Source organism: Somniosus microcephalus, chromosome 1 (assembly GCF_052327205.1).
Source record: "Somniosus microcephalus isolate GS21.2 chromosome 1, FLI_Smic_1.0, whole genome shotgun sequence".
Taxonomy (NCBI): domain Eukaryota; kingdom Metazoa; phylum Chordata; class Chondrichthyes; order Squaliformes; family Somniosidae; genus Somniosus; species Somniosus microcephalus.
The window spans coordinates 386,294,283-386,316,651 of NC_140987.1; the positions used below are offsets into that span (position 1 = coordinate 386,294,283).

General features: G+C 40.3%; 1 protein-coding gene across 1 annotated transcript in view; it reads left to right on the top strand.

Moving 5' to 3' along the window:
* The window catches only part of siah2l (seven in absentia homolog 2 (Drosophila)-like), a 46,121-nt gene extending 35,102 nt beyond the window's left edge, over positions 1-11,019 (top strand). The window contains exon 2 of the mRNA XM_085997045.1: positions 9,205-11,019. Coding sequence (XP_085853171.1) covers positions 9,205-9,756 — 552 coding nt within the window. The 3' untranslated portion in view covers positions 9,757-11,019. The remainder of the gene's footprint in view (positions 1-9,204) is intronic.
* Positions 11,020-22,369: the final 11,350 nt, after the last annotated feature.

The window sequence follows — 22,369 nt, forward strand, 5'->3', positions numbered from 1 at the left end:
AACAGTAAGCTGTTCTTTTCTTTTGAGCCTGACTATTTAGATGGTTGTGATGTTTTGCTTTGCTCAGTGTTTCAATCTTGTGCTGGATCTTATGCATTTACAATGTCAGTTCAACAAAACAAGGCGATCGCTATCATCCTCGGCACGGCATGTGTGTAGAGTGCATCCAGAGCACAGGCATATGGTAAGTCCTTGGGCAAACCAGTCATTGAATCGATGGTTTTTCTCGGGATTCTTTCACTACAATATTGAGCTTTCTTGTTTTAAATTGGTGCTGGGTGATTTGGGCTATGAAATGCATTCCTATCCTTGGCTCTGTCGCATGCTGGAATTACTAATGAAGTGTCATTAGCTAAAGAGTCATAACTAATACATATTACTAAGCTAACCTTTTGTGCGCTTCTGAGCTGTTTTGAGGGAGACACCGGGTTAACCCTTCTTCACTAAACAGTGATTAGTGGAGAAGAAAAATTTTATTGGCAAGCTTTTAAAAAAGGGAGATTTATCGTAATCATTAGCTTAATTTTTGTTATTGTTGAAATTAAGAATCCAGTTGAAGCAGTAGCTGCATAGGACTAATGTAGTCTGCTCAGTGAAAAGAGCTGTCACGTAAACTGGGCGTAAACATAATGTTAAAAAGCATTGCTTTTTCTCCAGAGACCTGTTCATCTTGCAGAATCACTTGGGAGTATGTTTCATGGGAATTTTTATGTAATTCAGTACACCAGTTAGTAAGCAAACAAGAAAAATAGACAATGTCTCCCTGTATGGAAGTATGATATTAAGTGTTGGACCTATTATGATTTGGAGGACATACTTTATTAAAAAGGCGTGGAAAAAGTCCAGGTAACAAGATGTGTTGTTGTATTTACAAATGCTAGGTACATTACTGTAGATTTTAAGTAACATACATTTTTATAATGCTAATATTTGAAAAATGAATGAAGTACTAGAAAATTCGACTTCAGTCAGGTAATTGGAAATGCTAAATGTTTTATAAATGAAATGTTTGACTAGAAACAACTTGTTTGCTTGAGTATTTTCTTTCCAAGCTTACTTTTACAGTATGTGGGCAAGCAACAGCTTTGGAGGAAACAATCTGTATTTCTTTTTCCTAGTTCTTTGGGACAAGATGTTGCATGTAGAGTATGTGTTGCGTCTGTCCTCACCAGGCCTAACTGTCTCTTGCTAGCAGCTAGAATTGTGGAGCTGCTTTCATCTAAAGTTGGTTTTACAAGCAAATAAGAATATTAAATCTTAATACATTGTTAGGTAAAATAGTAGTGACTTGAACTGCTGTGCTTCATAGGGGCATCATAGCTGCCTTGCTCTAATACTACAGTAAGTAGAAATTAATATTTCTTGGCTGCATTTGTTACCTATTAAAGACCCTTTTATTTAACTTAATTATTGAACAAAATCATTTGTCCCTTTCTGCACAGCTTTCTTCAATAATTTTTTTAAATTGAAGACGAGGGCAGCCTCCATATATTTAAAAAAACACTTTTGCTGTTCTAGCTATGATGATGCAAGTAGGTGATGCTGCATGTGAGATCTCACTCCTATATTGTATATTTAAAAAAAACAAGATCTGTAACATTGCCCCAGTTTGTTTACCACAGTGAAAATTTCTTGCACCTCACGTTGAACTTTTCTTTTTGTCACCAACTGATTGCATCAGTATATGTATTTCAGATTATTTTGTTGCTTAATCCAGCCTGTCTGGGCTCACTTTCTGCATTCCTAGGAGCCTAAGATGTTGGCACTGGGCAATGAGCCTTCTAAAGACATCATAATAGGTTGTCTTTTAAAGACTAGCATATACAAAAGAAGTAAACTAATTGGAAGCTGTGCCTAGTTCAGCCCTTTTTGGTTCCATTTGGGTCCTTAATTTAGTTCTTGTAAATAAAGTATCCATCAGTTGAATCTTTTCAGGCATGTGACAGTATTTCTTATGTGAAAAACTGCACTTAGCTTCCAAATAGGTTGGATAAAATGGCACATCAACACGTGATTCCTCTAATTATTCAAACACAAAAGAGTCATGAAGGACTGAACTTGTAAGCCCTTATTGTAAATCAGTTGCATTTCTGTGATATTCTTGAAGGATGGCTCTAGAGCTGAATTTTTAACCTGCCGTTGCTTCCTAGTTTGGATCAAGACATTGTTGCCACGTCATTTTAACTGCCTCCCCATAAGTCAGAGTTGGAACATCATTTCTAATGTGATACTTGTAGAGACTTAGGTTATTTTGTTTTCCGTGTAAAGCAATTTTAGGTACTGTTTACAATTTTTCTATTGTATAGAGATTCATAGCAACATTGTTATTAACCAGTGGGTTGCCAAATAACTGGTTGAGTGCACTGCTGCCATCTTTCGGGTCATTCCCCCTGTTCTGCAACTAGTTTCTAAGCACTACTCAAACATATTCCAATTAATGACCAACACATGGTGCAATGCTCACAGATTAACTATACATTATTACAGTCGAGACTTAACGACAGCACATGACAGTTTTTGGCAGATTGACCATGACAGCTGACATTACGGCGGCCATGCAGAGGCCTCCCATTCCCAAACTTGTATTATGGTATGCTTCTATGGAGTGTGGAGGATGCAGAATGAAGTTCAATTAATCTATTCTGTAGGGATATAATTCAGAATATTAAAGTTAGTTATACGACACAGGAATAGGATGACGTCCAGCACCGCCCATCACGAAAGTTGAAATTTTCATGTGTGTGCTTAACCTGTAGCTTCACAGCAATGTCAAGCTAGGCTTTATTGCTATGGTGTGTGGAGAGTGCATATTCCTGGAAGAAGGAACACTCTACCTAATAATAGGTAACTTTTTATGCATATTAATTCATTAAAAAAATATTTTCTCCTCCTACCAAGAAGCATCTTTTAGATCAGATTTTTGACCTGACTAGGATATGTTTATTGAGGTTCCCATTTATGGTGTACTCCTTGTCAATAAAGCAATTACAGAAAGTGGTTGTCAGGGTCATGTTGACGTTGGGAACAAATGAGTAGAAATTTCTGATGTGTCCTTGCCTGGGAATTGACTAGGACTTTCTTATTGGTAGTAGGAATCATGATGTTTTTACTTCTTAACTAATTCCTTTTTAATTTTCTAAAGTTAATTTACATACATAGATGGTTTTAAGGGGGTATTACTTTAGTGAAAATGTGTCATTCTTTGCTTTTAGTGCATAAATTAATATCAATCTTTTCCCCTTCTAACACATGAATATTCTCAATCGTATTGTCATTTTTTAAAACTATTGTGTGTCTTGAAATATGCCTTTATTCTCTTTTTAAAATCAAATCACTTTCCATACATTGTTTTCTCTGTTCCTTTTTCCCGTGTTAATTTTGGTAGTGTTAAACTAAGGGCTGGATTTTATGAACTGTGGTGGGCGACGTCAGTGGCGGGTCTCGACCCCGCTGCTGTCTCCATCCCGGCCTCTGAAATGAATTTACTGTGATTGGGCTTGTTAAGCCCGCCCAGCACGTTTCCCGGCCAATTAGAGGAAGCGGATCTGATGATGTCATTTGATGACGCGTCATCAGCCGGATTCCTTAAAGGGACCACGGCCAACTTTCTTTTGACATTTGTGAGGTGCTGCAAACACTGACGAGCACTGCACACAGGTGCAGGGCTGCACCCAGGCTCTCCCATGACTCCCTCCATATGCTTATGGAAGGAGTCACAGCACACAGGGAGGTCCTCTTCCCTTCCCATGGGCAGAAGAGACCTCCCTAGCAGATCAATACAGCTTACATTTCGTTGTACTGCACTTGTGCACTAACAATGACAATAAAAGTTGATTTGATTTGATTGCAGAGGAGGGCACAAGCAGGGATGTTGTCAGGACCTGGGTGCAGTGTAGTGATCAGTAGATCACAAAATTAGTACAAAGCCACACTCAACCTCATCTTGCTGTGCCTCTCATCACATCCTCATCACTCATTCTTCCCTACCCTACTCCTGCACATCTTTACTCCACACCAACTTACCTTGCACCTCCACCCATCCCCCTCTATCAACATTATCACATCCCCATCTCACTAGCCACCCATCACACTCACCCTTATGCTAGTGCAATCATACCAACTAACAACACACAAGGGTAGGCACTTGGGTGTTTTATGCCATGTTCATGTAAAGTTTCTGTTACTGTGGTGTCAAACATTGAAACCTTTATTTCAACACTTTGCGTTCTTGGACAGATTTGTGTGCTTAGTGAGTTGCAGTGACTGGTGAGACATAACGGTATCCCCCACAATGGTGATCAGACTCGACATTTGGTAAAGGCGCATGGCGGCGAGTTCACAGCGGGGTCCCGCCCCGCTGGGGGAAGAAAACGCTTACTCACGCGACCCGCCACCAATCGCGCCCGCTGACCGCCTGCAAAATCCAGCCCTAAGTGTCTTTGCCAAATTTTATACTGGTTAACTTTTCCTCACTTTTAAAGACACTTGTTGTATTTACTGAACTTGAAGTAACTTTTCTCTATGCATTCTAGTCTTTGTCTCTATACCAGTAAAGTTCAAGTAAAATACATTTAGAATGGTTACAGCACAGAAGGGGGCCATTCGGCCCATCAGACCCGTGCCGGCTCTCTGCAAGAGCACTTCAGCTAGTCCCACTCCCCCGCCCTTTCCCCGTAGCCCTGCAAAAAAATTTCCTTCAGGTACTTATCCAATTCCCTTTTGAAAGCCACAATTGAGTCTGCCTCCACCACCCTTTCAGGCAGTGCATTCCAGATCCTAACCACTCACTGCATAAAAAAGTTTTTCCTCATGTCGTCTTTGGTTCTTCTGCCAATCACCTTAAATCTATGTCCTTTGGTTCTTGACCCTTCCGACAATGGGAACAGTTTCTCTCTCTACTCTGTCTAGACCCCTCATGATTTTGAACACCTCTATCAAATTTCCTCTCAACCTTCTCTACTCCAAGGAGAACAACCCCAGCCTCTCCAGTCTATCCATGTAACTAAAGTCCCTAATTCCTGGAATCATTCTCGTAAATCTTTTCTGCACCCTCTCTAAGGCCTTCACATCCTTCCTAAAGTGCGGTGCCCAGAATTGGACACAATACTCCAGTTGAGGCCGAACCAGTGCTTTTTATAAAGGTTCATTATAATTTCCTTGTTTTTGTACTCTGTGCCTCTATTTATGAAGCCCAGGATCCCGTATGCTTTTTTAACCGCTTTCTCAACCTGCCCTGCCACCTTCAACGATTTGTGCACATATACCCCTAGGTCTCTGTTCATGCACCCTCCTTCGAATTGTACCCTTTAGTTTATATTGCCTCTCGTTCTTCCTACCAAAATGTAACACTTCACACTTTTCTACCTTAAATTTCATCTGCCACGTGTCCGCCCATTTCAGCAGCCTGTCTGTGTCTTCTTGAAGTCTGTCACTATCCTCCCCACTGTTCACTATACTTTCAAGTTTTGTGTCCTCTGCAAATTTTGAAATTGTGCCCTGTACACCCAAGTCCAAGTCATTAATATACATCAAGAAAACTAGTGCTCCTATTACCGACTCCTGGGGAACACTACTGTATACCTTCCTCCAGTCTGAAAAACGACCGTTCGCCACTACTCTGTTTTCTGTCACTTAGCCAATTTCGTATCCATGCTGCCACTGTCCCTTTTATTCTATGGGCTTCAACTTTGCTGGCAAGCTTATTATGTGGCACTTTATCAAATGCCTTTTGGAAGTCCATGTACACTACATCAACTGTATTGCCCTCATCAACCCTCTGTTATCTCATCAAAAAACTTGATCAGGTTAGTTAAACACAATTTGCCTTTAACAAATCCGTGCTGGCTTTCCTTAATTAATCCACACTTGTCCAAGTGACTGTTAATTTTGTCCCTAATTATCGTTTCTAAAAGCTTCCCCACTAGGGTCATAGTCTAAGGATAAGGGGTAAGCCATTTAGGACTGAAATGAGGAGGAATTTCTTCACCCAGAGAGTGGTGAACCTGTGGAATTCTCTGCCACAGAGGGCGGTGGAGGCCAGTTCATTAAATATATTCAAGAAAGAGTTGGATATATTTCTTAAGGCTAAAGGGATCAAGGGATATGGGGAGAAGGCAGGGACAGGGTACTGAATTTGGATGATCAGCCATGATCTCATTGAATGGCGGAGCAGGCTCGAAGGGCCGAATGGCCTACTCCTGCTCCTATCTTCTATGTCTATGTCTAAATTGAATGGTCTGTAGTTGCTGGGTTTATCTTTACACCCTTTTTTGAACAAGGGTATAACATTTGCAATTCTCCAGTTCTCTAGCACACCCCCGTATCTAAGGGGGATTGGAAGATTATGGCCAGTATCTCCACGATTTCCTCCTTAACTTCATTTTTGTGGAGAGTTTTTTTAGCTTACTTCTGGGAGATTGCATTCGTATGCATTTGAGAACTTCTTTCATTTTTCTTGGAAAAATTGATTCAAATTAGTATAAGAATTATTGTATACTTTATTTTGTATTAAGTTATTAAATGGCTTCTAATACAGATTAATTGTCAGATTTTGAAACAGCATTGCTGTGAAGAAGACACTGACACAGTTGTGCGGATGTATTTTAAAAAACATTAATATAATTAAGTCTTGGACTAATTCTGTCAGTAGCAAAAAACAATCAAGTGTCACACTTCTGTGGCTTGAATAAACAACTTAACCACACTGAGTTGATGAAATGTATCAACAATGATTCCATAGAAAATCAACACTTGAAAGGTTGCAATTTCAACCAATCTTGGTTTTTGCCTAGTTCCAATTGCTACTTTTACTCATAGCTCAATATAGAGATTTAACTTCAACAGTGAAGTGGAAATTCTTTCTACCTTGAAGTTATTTTTAAGAATGTGATTCATGATGTAAATGAATCTGAACTGAATGAACCATTTGAGCACAAAATTCAGGCTGACACTCCAGTGCAGTACTGAGGGAGTGCTATACTGTTGGCGGTACCGTCTTTCGAATGAGATGTTAAACCGTGTAACGTGTTTGCCTTCTCAGGTGGATGTAAAGGATCCCACGGCACTATTTCGAAGAAGAATAGGGAAGTTCTCCTGTGTCCTGGCCAATATTTTTCTCTGAACCAACATCAGTAAAACAGATCATCTGGTCATTATCTTGATGCTGTTTGTGGGAGCTTGTTGTGTGCAAATTGGCTGCCGCGTTTACTACATTACAACAGTGACTACACTTCAAAAGTACTTCATTGGCTGTGAAGTGCTATGGGATGTCTTGAGGTCGTGAAAGGCGCTATATAAATGCAAGTTCTTTCTTTAGGAAAGTACTGGGTAGTGTTGGAAGTGGAGGAGAGGAACAATTTGTCACGGTTCCTGCTCCTGATCAATTTTAGTAACTTCTGGTGTAAGTGCGTATGTATGAACATCAGGTGAGGGCTAGATTGGACTTGGCTCCCTGTGGTTAAATGGCCTCCCAGTCCTTTCTAGGTTCTTGCATGACTAATGGAAAGTACTGAAGACCTAACAACAGTGTTTATGGAGCCATACTCTGCCATGAGTCACTGCCTTTGATGTGGGGCGCTCTGTCTTGTTCATCGGGGCTTAATTTACTTTGGGTTATATTCGATCTTTAACTTCTCATGGGTGTAGTACCATTTTCATTATGGTTCAATCCCAAACTTCCTAAAACAGTCATCTTTGGCTGGAAAAAATCCAGTATCAAATTGGCACAATTTCAGCTCTCCTCACAAAAGATGGATGTGAAAAATAACATTAAACGCTATTTGTCTTGTGAAAAATAACATTAAACGCTATTTGTCTTGTGAATATTGATTCTTCTGAAAAGAAAAGCAAAGTCTTGTGGTTTTTCTGTGCATAATGTATGCAATGAAAACAGTTCAAGAAATTGTAAACTTAACTTTCTCACTTATTTGTAATTAGAAATGCAGGTACGTTAATTTATTAATAAATCACAAGATAATTACAAATGAAGGTGGCCGTTTGGCTCATCTTAATTCATTCAGAAAGACCCCACGATATCCCCCACCCCATCTAATTGCTTCTTAAACAATTCCTGGGGTCTCCTCTCCACTGCTTCATCTGGAAATCCATTTTATATGTTGATCACTTTGTGTGGTGATGAACTTCCTGCTATTAGTCCTAACTAAAGTTACCTTTTACTAGTTTGAACTAACTAGCAAATTATTTTAAAATAATATTGCATATTTACCTTTTCCATTTCCTTAACTATCTTGCATACCTCTAAGATCACCTCCTGGGCAATTCTGTGCTAAGCACAGATTTCTTCAGTCTTTCCTCAAACTCAACCCTCTTGACACTTGGATCAGCCTTGTGGCACTTCTCTGCACTGCCTCCTAAATGTCTTTTTTTTGTTGTTCACTAGAACTGAACACATTTTTCAAGTCTGAGTTTGGGTCTGAGGTTGCATTGGTAGATGGTGCATTGTAGCTTTAAATAGTAACATGCTAATTTTTAAGGCCGTACAGTTTCCCATTTTGTCGTACTACTTTGGTTTTCATTTTTATGTGAACATTGAACAAATAACCTTGAAGGTTGAGCAGATGAAGGTATTAGATTACCAACTGTAGTTTTGCTTTTCCTCATTCTTTTAATGTAGTACAACCTCTGCTTACAAACCTCTCTTCCTTTCCTTCCAACCCTTCATGGTCTTTCTTGCCTGGTAAAATTTGTTTTTTGCTTCAGATTTCCCTGTTCCTGTTGGGCCTATTCCATTGTCTATACCAGTTACAATTAAGATGTGGCTCAGAATGAGGCTCCTGTGTACATTGGGGTTCATGACAAAGATGGGGACTTCTGGATGCAACAATTCTCTTTGGTGCCGTCCATTTTTTTGATGCCAAAGTATTTGAATGATTGAGACTGTATCTGCGTGGGTAGTTTGTCTACCTCGTAGTGCAACTTTTCCTCAGCACTCATTCCCACACTTAATTGACCATGTAAAATATATATATATAAAAAAAATTGTACTTCACTAAAATGCTTATATCTTGTTACTTTATTTTAATCACTTGAAAATGGTGTACTGAAATTTGTACAGAGATTGTAGGTTTTATATTTTTCCGTAATGCACCTTTAAAATGTATTTATTATACTAATTGCAATTTTGTTTCTCTCCTCCTCTCTCTCTTTCCTCCCCCCCCCCCCCCCCCCCCCCACCAAACCATGTAGTATGCCTCGGCTGGATGTCTCTTGTCATTGCACCATACGGAGAAACCAGAACACGAAGAGGTGTGTGAATTTCGCCCATACATGTGCCCTTGCCCAGGAGCCTCCTGCAAGTGGCAAGGATCATTGGAGGCAGTCATGCCTCACCTCATGCATGCGCACAAAAGCATTACAACTCTGCAAGGAGAGGACATAGTATTTCTGGCAACTGACATCAACCTTCCAGGTGCTGTGGATTGGGTTATGATGCAATCCTGCTTTGGTCACCACTTCATGCTGGTGCTAGAGAAACAAGAGAAGTACGAGGGCCACCAACAATTCTTTGCTATTGTTCTTCTAATAGGCACACGTAAGCAAGCTGAAAACTTTGCCTACAGACTGGAACTGAACGGAAACCGTAGACGCCTCACATGGGAGGCCACTCCAAGGTCTATCCATGATGGGGTTGCAGCAGCAATCATGAATAGTGATTGCTTAGTCTTCGATACCTCCATAGCTCATCTTTTTGCAGATCATGGGAACCTGGGTATTAACGTTACGATCTCAATGTGCTGAATTGCATTGTTATAATACAGCAGTTTACATGTAACAATAGAATGTTTTTCGATTCAGAGGATGCAGTAGGCAGAAGAATGCAGTTCTATATACTTTTAAGCACCTTGCCTGTGTAATTGGTGCTAGCCCATTTGACTGCTCCATGCGTGCATGTGATGGAATGTAATGAAGGCATGCTCAGCACGTGGTTCCAAGCCTGACTAAAAGAAGATGGAAACAAAAACACCAAAACAAATCCAAGTTGATGCAGCTGTTTTATAAATGAAAAGTGATTCAATCCTTTTTTTTTTGTCATTTTTTTCCTGCTTTGTGTCTCATGTAAGTTCAAATTACTTGAGGCAAATTATTCAAGATATATTTATATACGGGTCCAGTGTATAGAACTACATTATGCGCCACATCAGTACTTAAAAATGCAAAGCCAGTAGACGCTTGTGCCTATCTTAAATATGCTTCAGGAGAACAGTATCTTAATAGTTATTTATGAATATCAGTAATAGTGAAGAGCCATGGAATGAGGTTATTCTTTATTCATTGCCATGACAAATGGGTTTTGTTGCAATTTTCTTTTGGGTGAAAAGGTGGGAACAATGTTGCGAAGAGCAGCAATGAGGATTCCCTTTATACTTAAAGCAGTCATGGATAAATCTAGCTTCAACATCATCCTCTGCAGTTTTTTTAAACTTTATAATCCCTATTGTACCTTTATGCAGTTACTTGTATCGGATTAAGTTCTATTCAAATTATTTTTTATTAAATTGTCTAATCACGTGTAAATGTTGACTGCAGTCTCACATTTTGAGTAATGTGTTCATTATTTGTATCCTAAACAAGAGAAGTTGCTATACCCCATAAAGTGTACATGGGCATATTGCCCAGCTTCGTGGCTGAACTGCACAGCCAGGTTCACTGATTCAATCGTAACTTTTAATTAAAAAATAATTGAAATGCTAGAAAAATTGTGTCAAGCCGGTCAGTATTTATTAATGAATAACAGCTGTTGGCTATAACGGGCTTGCTGACTTCTAAATGATATTGAGCAAAGCAAGGTTTAAATGAAATGTTTAAGTTAGATTTGAATTTAACCAATATGCTAGCAGAACACTAAAGAACCAAGGACATGATAAATTCTCGGAAACATGAGTGATTTATCGACGTTAGTCAATTATGCCGAGTAGTTGGGGGGCAATTTTCAATTATTTTTGTAAATGTAAAAAAGAGTGGCTTTGTGGTAAAATAAATTATCTTTCTGCCCCCCCCCCCCCCCCCCCCCCCAACCACCCCAGGATTAAAAGAAAAACAACTTTTCACAATACTCTACATCCAATGGGGTAATATATCACTTTGAGACTTTTGATCTGGAACACACATGACCTCACCTTAATTTACCAGCTCTCATCTCCTCGCTCTCTGTCTCACACACACACACTCACACACACACAACCACCACCCCCCCCCCCCCCACGCACATGGTTGTGCTTTAGCAACTCTTACAGATTATTAAAATTACGGGTTATCGACCAACCTCCTTAATATGCCTTGAATCACTATGGGTGCAGTTTTCATTGGTAGTGAACCCAGATACTTCAGTCTCCACACACATCTGTTGCCATCCACATCCCATCACCTAGATTTCAGAAAAATCCTGATTCAGATTTATAAGTGAGTGCAGATGTTTTTATTCATTTCAAGGTGAAGGCATGGAGACTGGGGAAGCCTGCTCTTCTAGAGCCAGTTTTACATTTAAAATAAAGTAATTTCCCTGCTCTATAATGACCAAGTAGAACCGATGTTGAACCTGTTAACTCCCGTAAAAGGGAATTTAGATTAGCCAAGACCAAGCAAAGGGGATTGTCTGCCTTCATCTGGAGAAAATTTCTGCAGGAGGCATCCTGCTCTGCCTTCCAAGATTGGTTTTGAACAGTTGGGCCTTTCTGCTAATTCTTTGAATTTGGACCTGGAATAAATCCATACTGATAAATCCCCCACACAGCATACAACTAAAGAGAAAATATAATTAAAATGTGAAATATAGGGCATATTGATCCAAACAAGTCTCATGGTATGAAACTTTTGTAGCTTCATTGATATACAAGGCACTGAGACTTTGCCATCCCGCACACTGTTCTAGCTCAGAATATTGAAAATACTCCTGTTCAAAACTTAATGGCAGACCTAACTTTTGTGGTGACCAAGCAAAGGGGATTGTTAATCTCTTAAACACCTATTTTCAGGTAGCTATTAGGAAATGATGTGCGGCTTTTTAAGTAATAGGCAAATGCTTACATTTTTCTCCAAATGATACACACATACCTGTGCTTCAGAAGTACCTTTTTATTTACTCTATTTTAATGACCAGATTAACCGCTGAATCCAACTCCAGTCATGTCCTTTCAAAATGCTGCATGTATGGCTATGTATCCCCATTAGAAAGTGTCAAAATGACACCCTTGTCAGGGTATCATTTGCTTAGGTTCCAGACAGCTAGCAGGAACCAACTTCCAGGGTCCTGTGACTAATAATGGTACTGCCTCCGTAGCCCCAGATGTGCTGCCTACAGGGAGGCCATTACAGCTCCCGAGTATTGACACCGTACTAGGAGAAGATCCAAAGAAGGTGACTAATGGATAGGAAGTTATAAATCTATGTACCAGCAGAAGTACTCTTGTTACTTTGTTTAGTGTTGGAGTACTACTACCATTCCTCCTTCAGGGAACTCACTTTCAGGGAAGACCTAAGCATGTAACCGTGGCAGCAATCCACATAAACACAAACCAGCAAAATCCAGAGCAGTGTAGCCTTTTCAGCAGTTGTGGTTCATGCAGTACCAGTCTCTTCTTTGAACAATGCTTTAGCAGTTTACCAGTTTGAGGCGGGAGTTTGCAAAGAGAAAGATTAGGTGCATAGTTGAAGACTGCTTCGATAGGTTGAGGATAAGGCTGTGGTGAAGAAGGTACACTCACTTTAACATCCCAAGATCTGGCTTTTTTTTTAAACAAGGGCACAGGATCTTTCCACCAGGAACATGACCTTCTCCCTTTGCTGCATACATTTGCTATCGGCTGGCAAAGAGCAGTCTGTGCAGTATTTGCTGCCTGGGCTAGTTTAAGGCAGTTGATGCTCTGAGATATCTCCAGGGCAGCAATTAGCAATAATTCATATACCTTCAAGTTCCATTTCTTAAATATAATTGCAAAACTGCAACCTTCTCTTAGTAGAGATGTTCTGCACCATGCCACTGTCTATTCTTTACCCCTTTGAGGTATAATGTGGGAGATGTTTTAAATAGTGGTGTAAGTTTTTTTGATTGAAAATACATTCCACATTTTTCATCCTCCCCTTGGAACTGCATAATGGAAATTTTCTTCTGGTGTTTTTACCTTCAAGGTATATTTCTCTATACAGTTTTGCAGGATGGCAACCTGTGCAGGCATGGTTCTGCTTTTAATGGATATTTTCCAGAGGTTTCAATAAACTGCTTTTAATACACTTTTTTTAAATCCATTCTTCCTGTGAATTTTCAAATTTTATGGACTATTTTGAATTTAATTAAAATGTTAATGCAGTTTGATACCTGATCTTTAGATTCCTTTCCAGTGTAATCAAAGGGATGTTTATCCTATCCTCCATCTATCATACTTAAAAATAGGACATTGTGGTTTCATCTAATGATGAGATGTGATCTTTAATGGTCACCTACCTGAGCAGGCAATCTTGTAAGAACAATAAGAGAATGGCAAGTGTGTTCAGGCTGAAAAGTCTTTCCGACAGGACTCTCTGATTTTCCCCCCCTTAACCCCACTACCAGTTGTATGGTTTAGCTTGACTCAATACTTGAAATGCACCTTCATTTAAAGAATGGTGTCCTCTAAAGTTAAGTAAATCTACCCTTCCAGGCACTGATCAAGAAGAATCCAACTAAGATGTGAGTGGATCTATTATACTTTTTAATTAATCTTCCTCACTAAAGCAGACTATAAAAATAGTAAATGCAGCCTATTGCTTGATCCATGAAAACAGTTGGTAAATCAGTGCTCAATTTTGATCTAATAACATTTTGAGACTTATGGGTGACCTACAGAGTTCAGCCATTTTTAAAAAGATAAAGCTGAACTTAACCAGAGTAAAAACATAGAAATGAGAGTATGCTTAGTACAGTCACATTATACTCTGTTGCAGCAGTACATTGAGTAAATTTAGTCAATAAAATCCCAACAGGGTGACTGTTGCTTTGAATTTTGTCAAAACATGGTAGTTTATACTGTATGAGTTTTTAAAAATTACTTTTGGTAATTATGCTAATGTGCATTTTTGAATTCAAATTTGGATACTGTGGATTTCCTGTTGAGCAGGTGTTAACATTTGTATTGTATGCGGTTTTTTCTGTTTTTGTTTTATATATTTGTGTTTCTGTATTGCTATGTTTTCTTTCTATGTATGTTTGGTTGTACTGAAAGAACAATTGGTTCTCTGTTTAAAAAGTTGTTTAATTCTTTTCACGAATGGCTGTTAAAACACAGTAAAACTTTAGTTTTGAAGTGACCACTCTTTAATCAGGAAAACTGTTCTGTACTAGTATAAAATAACCTATTTCTTTATTTGCTCTGTATCCAAATTGCAATTAATTAATTAAAATAATTTACATGGATATTACACATGAATAGTTTTTATTTATTCATAGCTATGAACAGTATTTTCCTAGGTTTCTTACTGAAGATACTTAATCTTTCTATTTGACTGACACTTTAAGGTGATAAAGTTGGTGGGGGAAGCTTGCTGATGGCACAGCAGGTTTATCCATAAAGTAGCTGAGACATACAAGCCAGAATGGTCCCAGGTTGCATCCTCTATCTTCTTGATCTCTGCTAGGATGCTAGTAGGAGTGCTACAGTTTACCTCAATGTATCTGAACAAAGGGAAACATTTGCCCGGGTTCCTACTCCTGATTGCTGTTCAGTGGCCCCTGCTGAAAGTGCCCTTGTCGACAGAGGACAGAATTGGGCATACTGTGATGCTAAAATACCTGACCACTTGCTATCGAGATTCATGCATGGATATTTCAGAAACATTTACTTGGTTGTTTCTCTGATCAACGACCTAAATTACTGTGGCTTATGCTGCAACAAGAGTGTCCACAGCAGATTACCTGGCACAGGGAACCCAAGAACAATATGGCTCTTAAAAGGAAAAATAAATACTGCAGCGTCTGGAAATCTTAAAACAAAAACAGAAAAGGTCGGAAACACTCAACAAGTTGGGCAGCATCAGTAAAGAAAGGGAAAATGTTGACGTTTTGATGAAGGGGTATACCTGAAATGTCATGTCTTTTTCCTTTTACAGATGGTACCCAGGGTTTGCCAACCCTCCCGGATTGCCAGTGAGTCTCCCAGAATGGAAGATTGATCTCGCACAGCACAGCAACCTGGGAGAAGCAGCTGCAGTTGGCGCCTGCACACAAGAGCTGCTGGCGCTGAAGTGGAAAATCTTCCCGCTTCCTGACCCTGCAGCTGTCTTCAGCGTCCAGCCAATCACTGCCTGCAATTTTATGAAAGAGCCTGGAATTTCCTGGTAGCTGGTCTCTCCCTGCCGCCATAACTTAGTAGGAAGTGCGGCGGGCGGAGCGGCACCAGCTCACCACGAGAAAATTCCTATTCAACTGTTCAAGTTCTGCAACTAGTAAGTAAAATCTGGGCTCATTATCCTCCACATTATATAAAGCCTGCCGTTCATGGATTGTGTACTGCTCATTTGTATGAATCCAAATTCTCAGTTATATTTAAAATATAACTGAATGTTTTTAACATTTGAAGTAGTGATTCAATCATTTTGTTAAGCTTAACTAAAGTAGTGGCTGAGGCCCCGACCTCTCAGGAATTGTTTACTTTATATAATCACTCCGCCTACACCTTTTCCTCTAGACGCGCTTCTCTCCAATCCCGACTGAACATCCCTAATGTGAGCATGATCACAAAAAGTTGTGTTTCATTGAGCACTTTCCCCATTCAATGGAGGTGCGCCCTACCCAGACTGCTCTGCATGACAGAATTCGCCCTATTTCTATTAGAGGAGTGTCCAAGTACAGAACCTTTTGCAATATCGGTGATTTTCAGGGTCCTGTTCTTACTCCAGTATTTGTTTCTTTTCTCTTCCAAACTCTAAGTCATAGGGGTTTGGTTTCTCGCTCTCCTTACTCTCTATTGTAAACACCATGTGATCACACTTCCAGGAATGCATCCAATCAGAGTTGGCAACCCTAACTGCTTCACTTTTTTATTCATTCCTGGGAAGTGGGCGTCGCTGGGAGGGCCAACATTTATTGCCCATCTCTAATTGCCCTGGAGAAGGTGGTGGTGAGCCACCTTCTTGAACCGCTGCAGTCCGTGAGGTGAAGGTACTCCCATAGTGCTGTTAGGTAGGGAGTTCCAGGATTTTACCCCAGCGACGATGAAGGAACGGCAATATATTTCCAAGTCAAGATGGTGTGCGACTTGCAGGGGAACTTGCAGCTGGTGGTGTTCCCATGCGCCTGCTGCCCTTGTCCTTCTAGGTGGTAGAGGACGCGGCTTTGGCAGGTGCTGTCGAAGAAGCCTTGGCGAGTTGCTGCAGTGCATCTTGTAGATGGTACACACTGCAGCCATGGTACACTGGCGGTAGAGGGAGTGAATGTTTAAGGTGGTGGATGGGGGTGCCAATTAAGCGGGCTGCTTTGTCTTGGATGGTGTCGAGCTTCTCGTGTTTTTGGAGCTGCACTCATCCAGGCAAGTGGAGAGTATTCCATCACACTCTTGACTTATACCTTGTAGATGGTGGAAAGCCTTTGGGGAGTCAGAAGGTGAGTCACTCGTCGCAGAATATCCAGCTCTTGTAGCCACAGTATTTATGTGGCTGGTCCAGTTAAGTTTCTGGTCAATGGTGACCCCCAGGATTTTGATGGTCGGAGATTTGGCGATGGTAAGTAATCCCGTTGAATGTCAAGGGGATGTGACTAAACTTTTGTTGGAGATGGTCATTGGCCGGCACTTGTGTGGCGCGAATGTTATTTGCCACTTATCAGCCCAAGCCTGAATGTCGTCCAGGTCTTGCTGCATGTGGGCACGAACTGCTTCATTATCTGAGGAGTTGCGAATGTAACTGAACACTGTGCAGTTGCTGAGTGTTCCCAGCATTTTCTGTTTTTGGCCATTGAAAGGTTTTTAAAGCTAGGCTGCAAGAGCAAGTTGGCTTTCTGGAATGCATATACTACCAAACAAAGACATTTGACTTGTGTTGCTATGGTCACTGGATGTGATGTACCAGCAATGTTACTGTAACTACAGATGTGCCATGATTATTTCCTCATCCATGTTACTGTTCTTTCTGTTGCTCATCTGTGCAAAACATTCGATGCTGTTCCTGGGACACTGCACTTAGACAGTGTGGCCATTCACTATGTCTCCATTTAGGGATTGATTCACACCATTTTAAATGAGTTTATTTTTTTGGGACTTAATTTGGCATAAGTCGACTGCATGTGGTAATGGTAAACCTATTGGGGGGGAAAGAATTCGGTTGGTTAGCGTCTCCTGTTAGCGCCTCCAGGGGGGCACTAATGGGGCACTAGGATCTTGGCGCCCGAGTGCGGCGATTTTAGCACCGCTCACGAAATTGACCAGTTATTTTGCTGCGGCGCTAAACACTACTGCCACGATCTCCTGCACCCGCAGATCGTGACGTCAGTCAAGCGTGCAGCGCCCCGGACCGGAAATTGAGTCGCGCCCCCTGCCTTAACGCCTGCCGCTAGGAGCAACAGGTAGAGGGGAACGTTTTCAAGTCTGGAAGGGGCTGGGGGAGTGCTATTTAAAGGTGTGCGCTTCCTGCTTTTTCTTGTCGGCAAAATTTTTGGTGTACACGTGTTGAGAGGGAGAGAGACGTCTGGAGAGATTTAACGCTGCCCTAAGGAGTTTTGGTCCTCTGCACCACTTTTGAGGTTCCTAAGCGCGAGCTGTTTCCCTGGGCCTATCCATTAGTGGTTCCAACACAATTGCTTTAGAGATCTCTCCGGGCCGAGATTCAAGGCTGCAATGAGCAGGGTGTGGCTGGCCAGCAAGATGGCCCCTCCCCTTTAAGAACTGGATGGCGCCAGTCTGTCTGACTTCCATGGCACCTGACATCGCCTGAGCTTTGTTAGTGTTCTGAGGTAGCGCCTCGCTCCCCGACATTAGCGCCTTAAGACAGGTGTGTAGCACCTGATTTAGTGCTCAAATCACCTCCAGGGTCGATTGAAGCGAATTTTGCAGTTGGAGGCGATAATTACTGCCGGGTGCTAAACTTTGCATCCGGACGATTTTAGCGCCCCAAAATGGGCGATACCCAAATTTTCCCCCATTTTATCTTACTTGGCATGCAGTCCTCAAGCCCCATTATTTCATTTCTGCTGTGCTTTTCTTGTCTCAAGAAATTAGGCTGACCCTTTATCTACCATCTCCTGTTGCTTCACTTATTCAATTCACTCAACTCCTAAAGAAATATAGCACCTGACATGAATCTTGTCATTCATGTGGCAATGACTTATGAAATAATACTGGGCAGCCTGCTGGTGGCGCTGTCCAGGGAGAGTATAAATACGCAGGTATGGGCCCAGCTTGCTCGGAACATTCTTTAACAGGAACTAGTGAAGGACACAACTAGACTTCCATGTTGTAAAACAGTTGATTAAAGCTTTGTTTAACGCTTAGACCAAGTGCCCAGTAGTTTTCTTATGTCAGCGCCTTTCCTGACCTCGGGACGTCCTGTATCGCTTCACAGCCAGTGAAGTCGTTTTGAAGTATACCTACATTTGTAACGTAGGGAAACACAATGGTCAATTTACACACAGCAAGGCCCCACAAACAGCAATGTGATAAACGACCAAATATTTTTGTTTTTAATAATGTTAGCCAGGGCAACAGAACTCCTGTGCTCTTCCTCAAATGGGGGCATTTACATCCACCTGAGTGGTGCAGACAGGGCCTCGATTTAATGTCTCATTTACAAGGCGGAAGATAAGAAAAGCTCTATATTCTGCTGAAGTGCCAGCTTCGATACTGTGCTCAAGTCCTTGAGTGAGGCTTGAACCCACAACCTTCTGACTTGGTGGGGGTTAAATTTGGGAGCGCCCACTTTTGGGTCCCCCCTGCTCAGTGTTCACACCTTGTGCTCTAATGGTGAGTCCAAGGAGCTCTGAATTTTGGGCCTCTGCCCTCATCATAATGAAGGTGGCAATGCGGTTGGAGGCTGCGCAGGTAAGGGCTCCCTGTCTGCCAGTTCCAATTTGAAGAAGCACAGGGAGGTCTCCAATGTCTTAGCCAATATTCTTCCCTCTACCAACACCTCCACAAACAGATTAATTAGCCATTCACATCATTGCTGTTTGTGGGATTCTGCTGTGCAAAATAGCTGCCACCTTTGCCATTATAATTGTCACCTTTGCCATTATAGCTATCACTGCACTTTGTACTAATTCATTTTATGTGATTAATGTTGAGAGAAGTGAAAAAATGATTATAAACGTGTCTCGTTATTCTGCATTGTTCATGCTCAAAAGACTTGCAGTTCCTCTGTGATCTGCATACCAGTGTTCACTTTTATACAGTCTACACTTTTTATTTAGCTATCAACTGATCATTTTACAGCTTGAATAGTGCATGAAAAACTTTTTGGTAAGTTTTAAAAACAATTACAATAAATGCAATTACATTACAACAGAAGATAGGCACAGAAGAGGGCATTTGAAAGGCAGCGAAGAGATACAGTTAGGATCGGTAGGTCTGTGCTCAATCTTTTAATGAAGAATTAGAGCAAGGACAGATAAGCCAATCCTCCACTGATGATATGGTATTGAATGGAAAAGGTAGTTGAATATTATACTGCACCATAAAGCAGCACGGAGGATAATAATGAAATGGATAATCAATCTCTTCTGAAAATGGGTGGGGGAAGGCAGTGGAAACAGATGAAATTGCCACATCCAAGTCCTAGTTTTAAAGCCAGATGAGTAAAACAAAAGGTATAATTGATATATACCGATCTTAATAAAAACAGCTGTAGAATTATGATTTGTGCCTTTACCATCGATTGCTGTTTCATTTAATTTTTTTTAAAATTCTGCTTTATTTACTTCTAAACTAATATTTAATTAAAACCTAGGTATTCCGATCACGTTCTATTCTTTTAAACAGTTTGAGTCATGTATGATTAATTCCCTTGAATGGATGAATTTGCACGATACTGGACTTGTGAATTTATATTACTGAAAAGCCATACTAAAATTCTGAGCTTGGTACAATATTTGATAAGCCAATGATGTATTATGTTGTTACGCCTCTCACTGCTCCAGATTTTCAGCAGGTACAGTACCAAGTGTTCAGTAAAAGATGCACTTTATCTGCACGCTTATGTTCTACAATGTGTGATGCAGGAGTGAACTATTGTCCATCTTTGGCAAACTGCAAATCAATCTGCTATTTTACCATGATCATTTTTTGCCCTCTGAAGTAATATTTTGGGGAAAATTAAAGTTAATACAATTTACTTTTTTTAAAATTTAGTCATCAAATGAAAACAGTACTTCTACAACCCTTAAGCTAAAAAGTGTTCTTGTAATATTATCTGTAATATTTTCTTTTTCTACTCTGAATTGTAGACCAGGAATTCATAACACCATGCCACTACAGAAGATGGTAATATTACATAGTTTATAGCACAGAAACAGGCCATTCGGGACATCTGGCCCATGCTGGTGTTTATGCTCCATACGAGCCTACTACCACCCTCTTCATATAACTCTATCACTATTCCTTTCTCCCTCATGTGTTTATCTAGCTTTCCCTTCAATGCATCTATGCTATTCGTCTCAACTACAGGAAACTTTCTGGTATCCGGCACGGATGGGACCGACGTGGTGCCGGTTCATCAACAATTCCGGATAACTGAACGCTATAGTAAAAGATACGGACCTCAGAGCTCCGTATAAAGCAACAAACCCTAACAGCTTCAAAACAATCGGCACAAGTTGCAAGCGTCTCTGTAGCTTAGCAACAGCTTCAGCTACACCCTTGCACAGCAACAAATCAATTTTTAAAAAAAAGTAACTAAAAGTAAAAAAAAGTTACCTGAACCGACTCCTGAATTTTGCCGGTGGATAGAGCGTTCCGGTTATTTAGGGGCCGGTTAATCGAAAGTTTCCTGTATTCCTGGTAGCAAGCTTAACGTTCTAACCACTCTTTGGGTAAATAAGTTCCTCCTGAATTCCCTGTCGGATTTATTGGTGACTATCTTATATTTATGACCTCTAGTTTTGGACTCCCCCACAAGTGGAAACATTTTCTGTACTTCTACTCTATCAAACCCCTCCATAATCTTAAATGCCTCTTATCAGGTCACCCCTCCGCCTTCTAGAGAAAAGAGCCCCAGCCTGTTCAGTCTTTCCTGATGGGATAATACCAGAACTAAGAGGGGATAATACCAGAACTAAGAGGTTATACTTATCACTACACTCAAGCTTGGCTCAGGCTCCCATTTAACAAACTAACTTTTTGTACAGAAATTAAGCAAGTCAATCACAAACAGTACAGCACTAGTTTTGGTATAAATGACCTGATCTTTTTAAAACTACCTTCCAAATAACAGTAAATGTAGAGTGCCTCTTTGAGCATCAGTTTGCAACTTTCTCCAGCACAAGCTTTTGGTTGGACCATCTCGGGGTTCCAACACACTCTTGTGGTTCAATCCTCTTAAATCCTACATGCCAGAGGCTTAAAGTACTATTTGACTTTTGATTTCCCTGCAGTTCACAGTGGATTTTGGGTAAACATAAAATAATGCAGAGTGATGTCTTGCAAAGTTTGATTTGAAAAAGGTTTAATTAATTACAATACTTCATGAAAAGCAGACATCCCAAAGAGTGTAAGAGAACTGATGATTAAAATGCTTAAGTAACTGCTGACATTGAATTTAACAATCATCCTATCATGACTTCCAGTAAATACTGTATTGGTTAATTGATGTACATACTATAAAATTAACCTTAATAAAGTATAGTGAATCAAGCTGGATAGCATAAAACTAGAAAAATGTATTTTTTATTAAAATGTGTAACTTCTAGCAAATTGTAAATTCCAAGGCTAAAGTTGTGTTGGCCTGAAATATTTGCCTGTCTTCCAATATCCATGAAGTTTTTACTTTACTGCTTACCAGAAGCACTTTCCTCTTATTTCTATCTCATTGTTCAATTTGCACTTTCCCTTAAGGGAAGATAGTCACAGTTTTGTTGTCACATGTTTAATTTGAATTTGTTTTCATTGCAGAATATTAGGTTGAGAAGCAATAATTCCCAACTCTTTAAACTGTAAAACACAGATGAAGTAGATGAAAGTGAAATATTTCGCTTGGACTGTCAATGAAGATCTAACGGCTTTAAAATTAACAAGCTTCATGCAATACTAAAGATTTAGGGGTTTCGTGATGCTTGGAAGTGTATGAATACTTTCTACATTTAACGTCTTTTGCAAATTTTCTTAAATGGACAGATTTACGTTTAAATGATGCCATCTTGTGGCAACACAATAAGTGAAGGATAATTACAGGATAAAGCTTT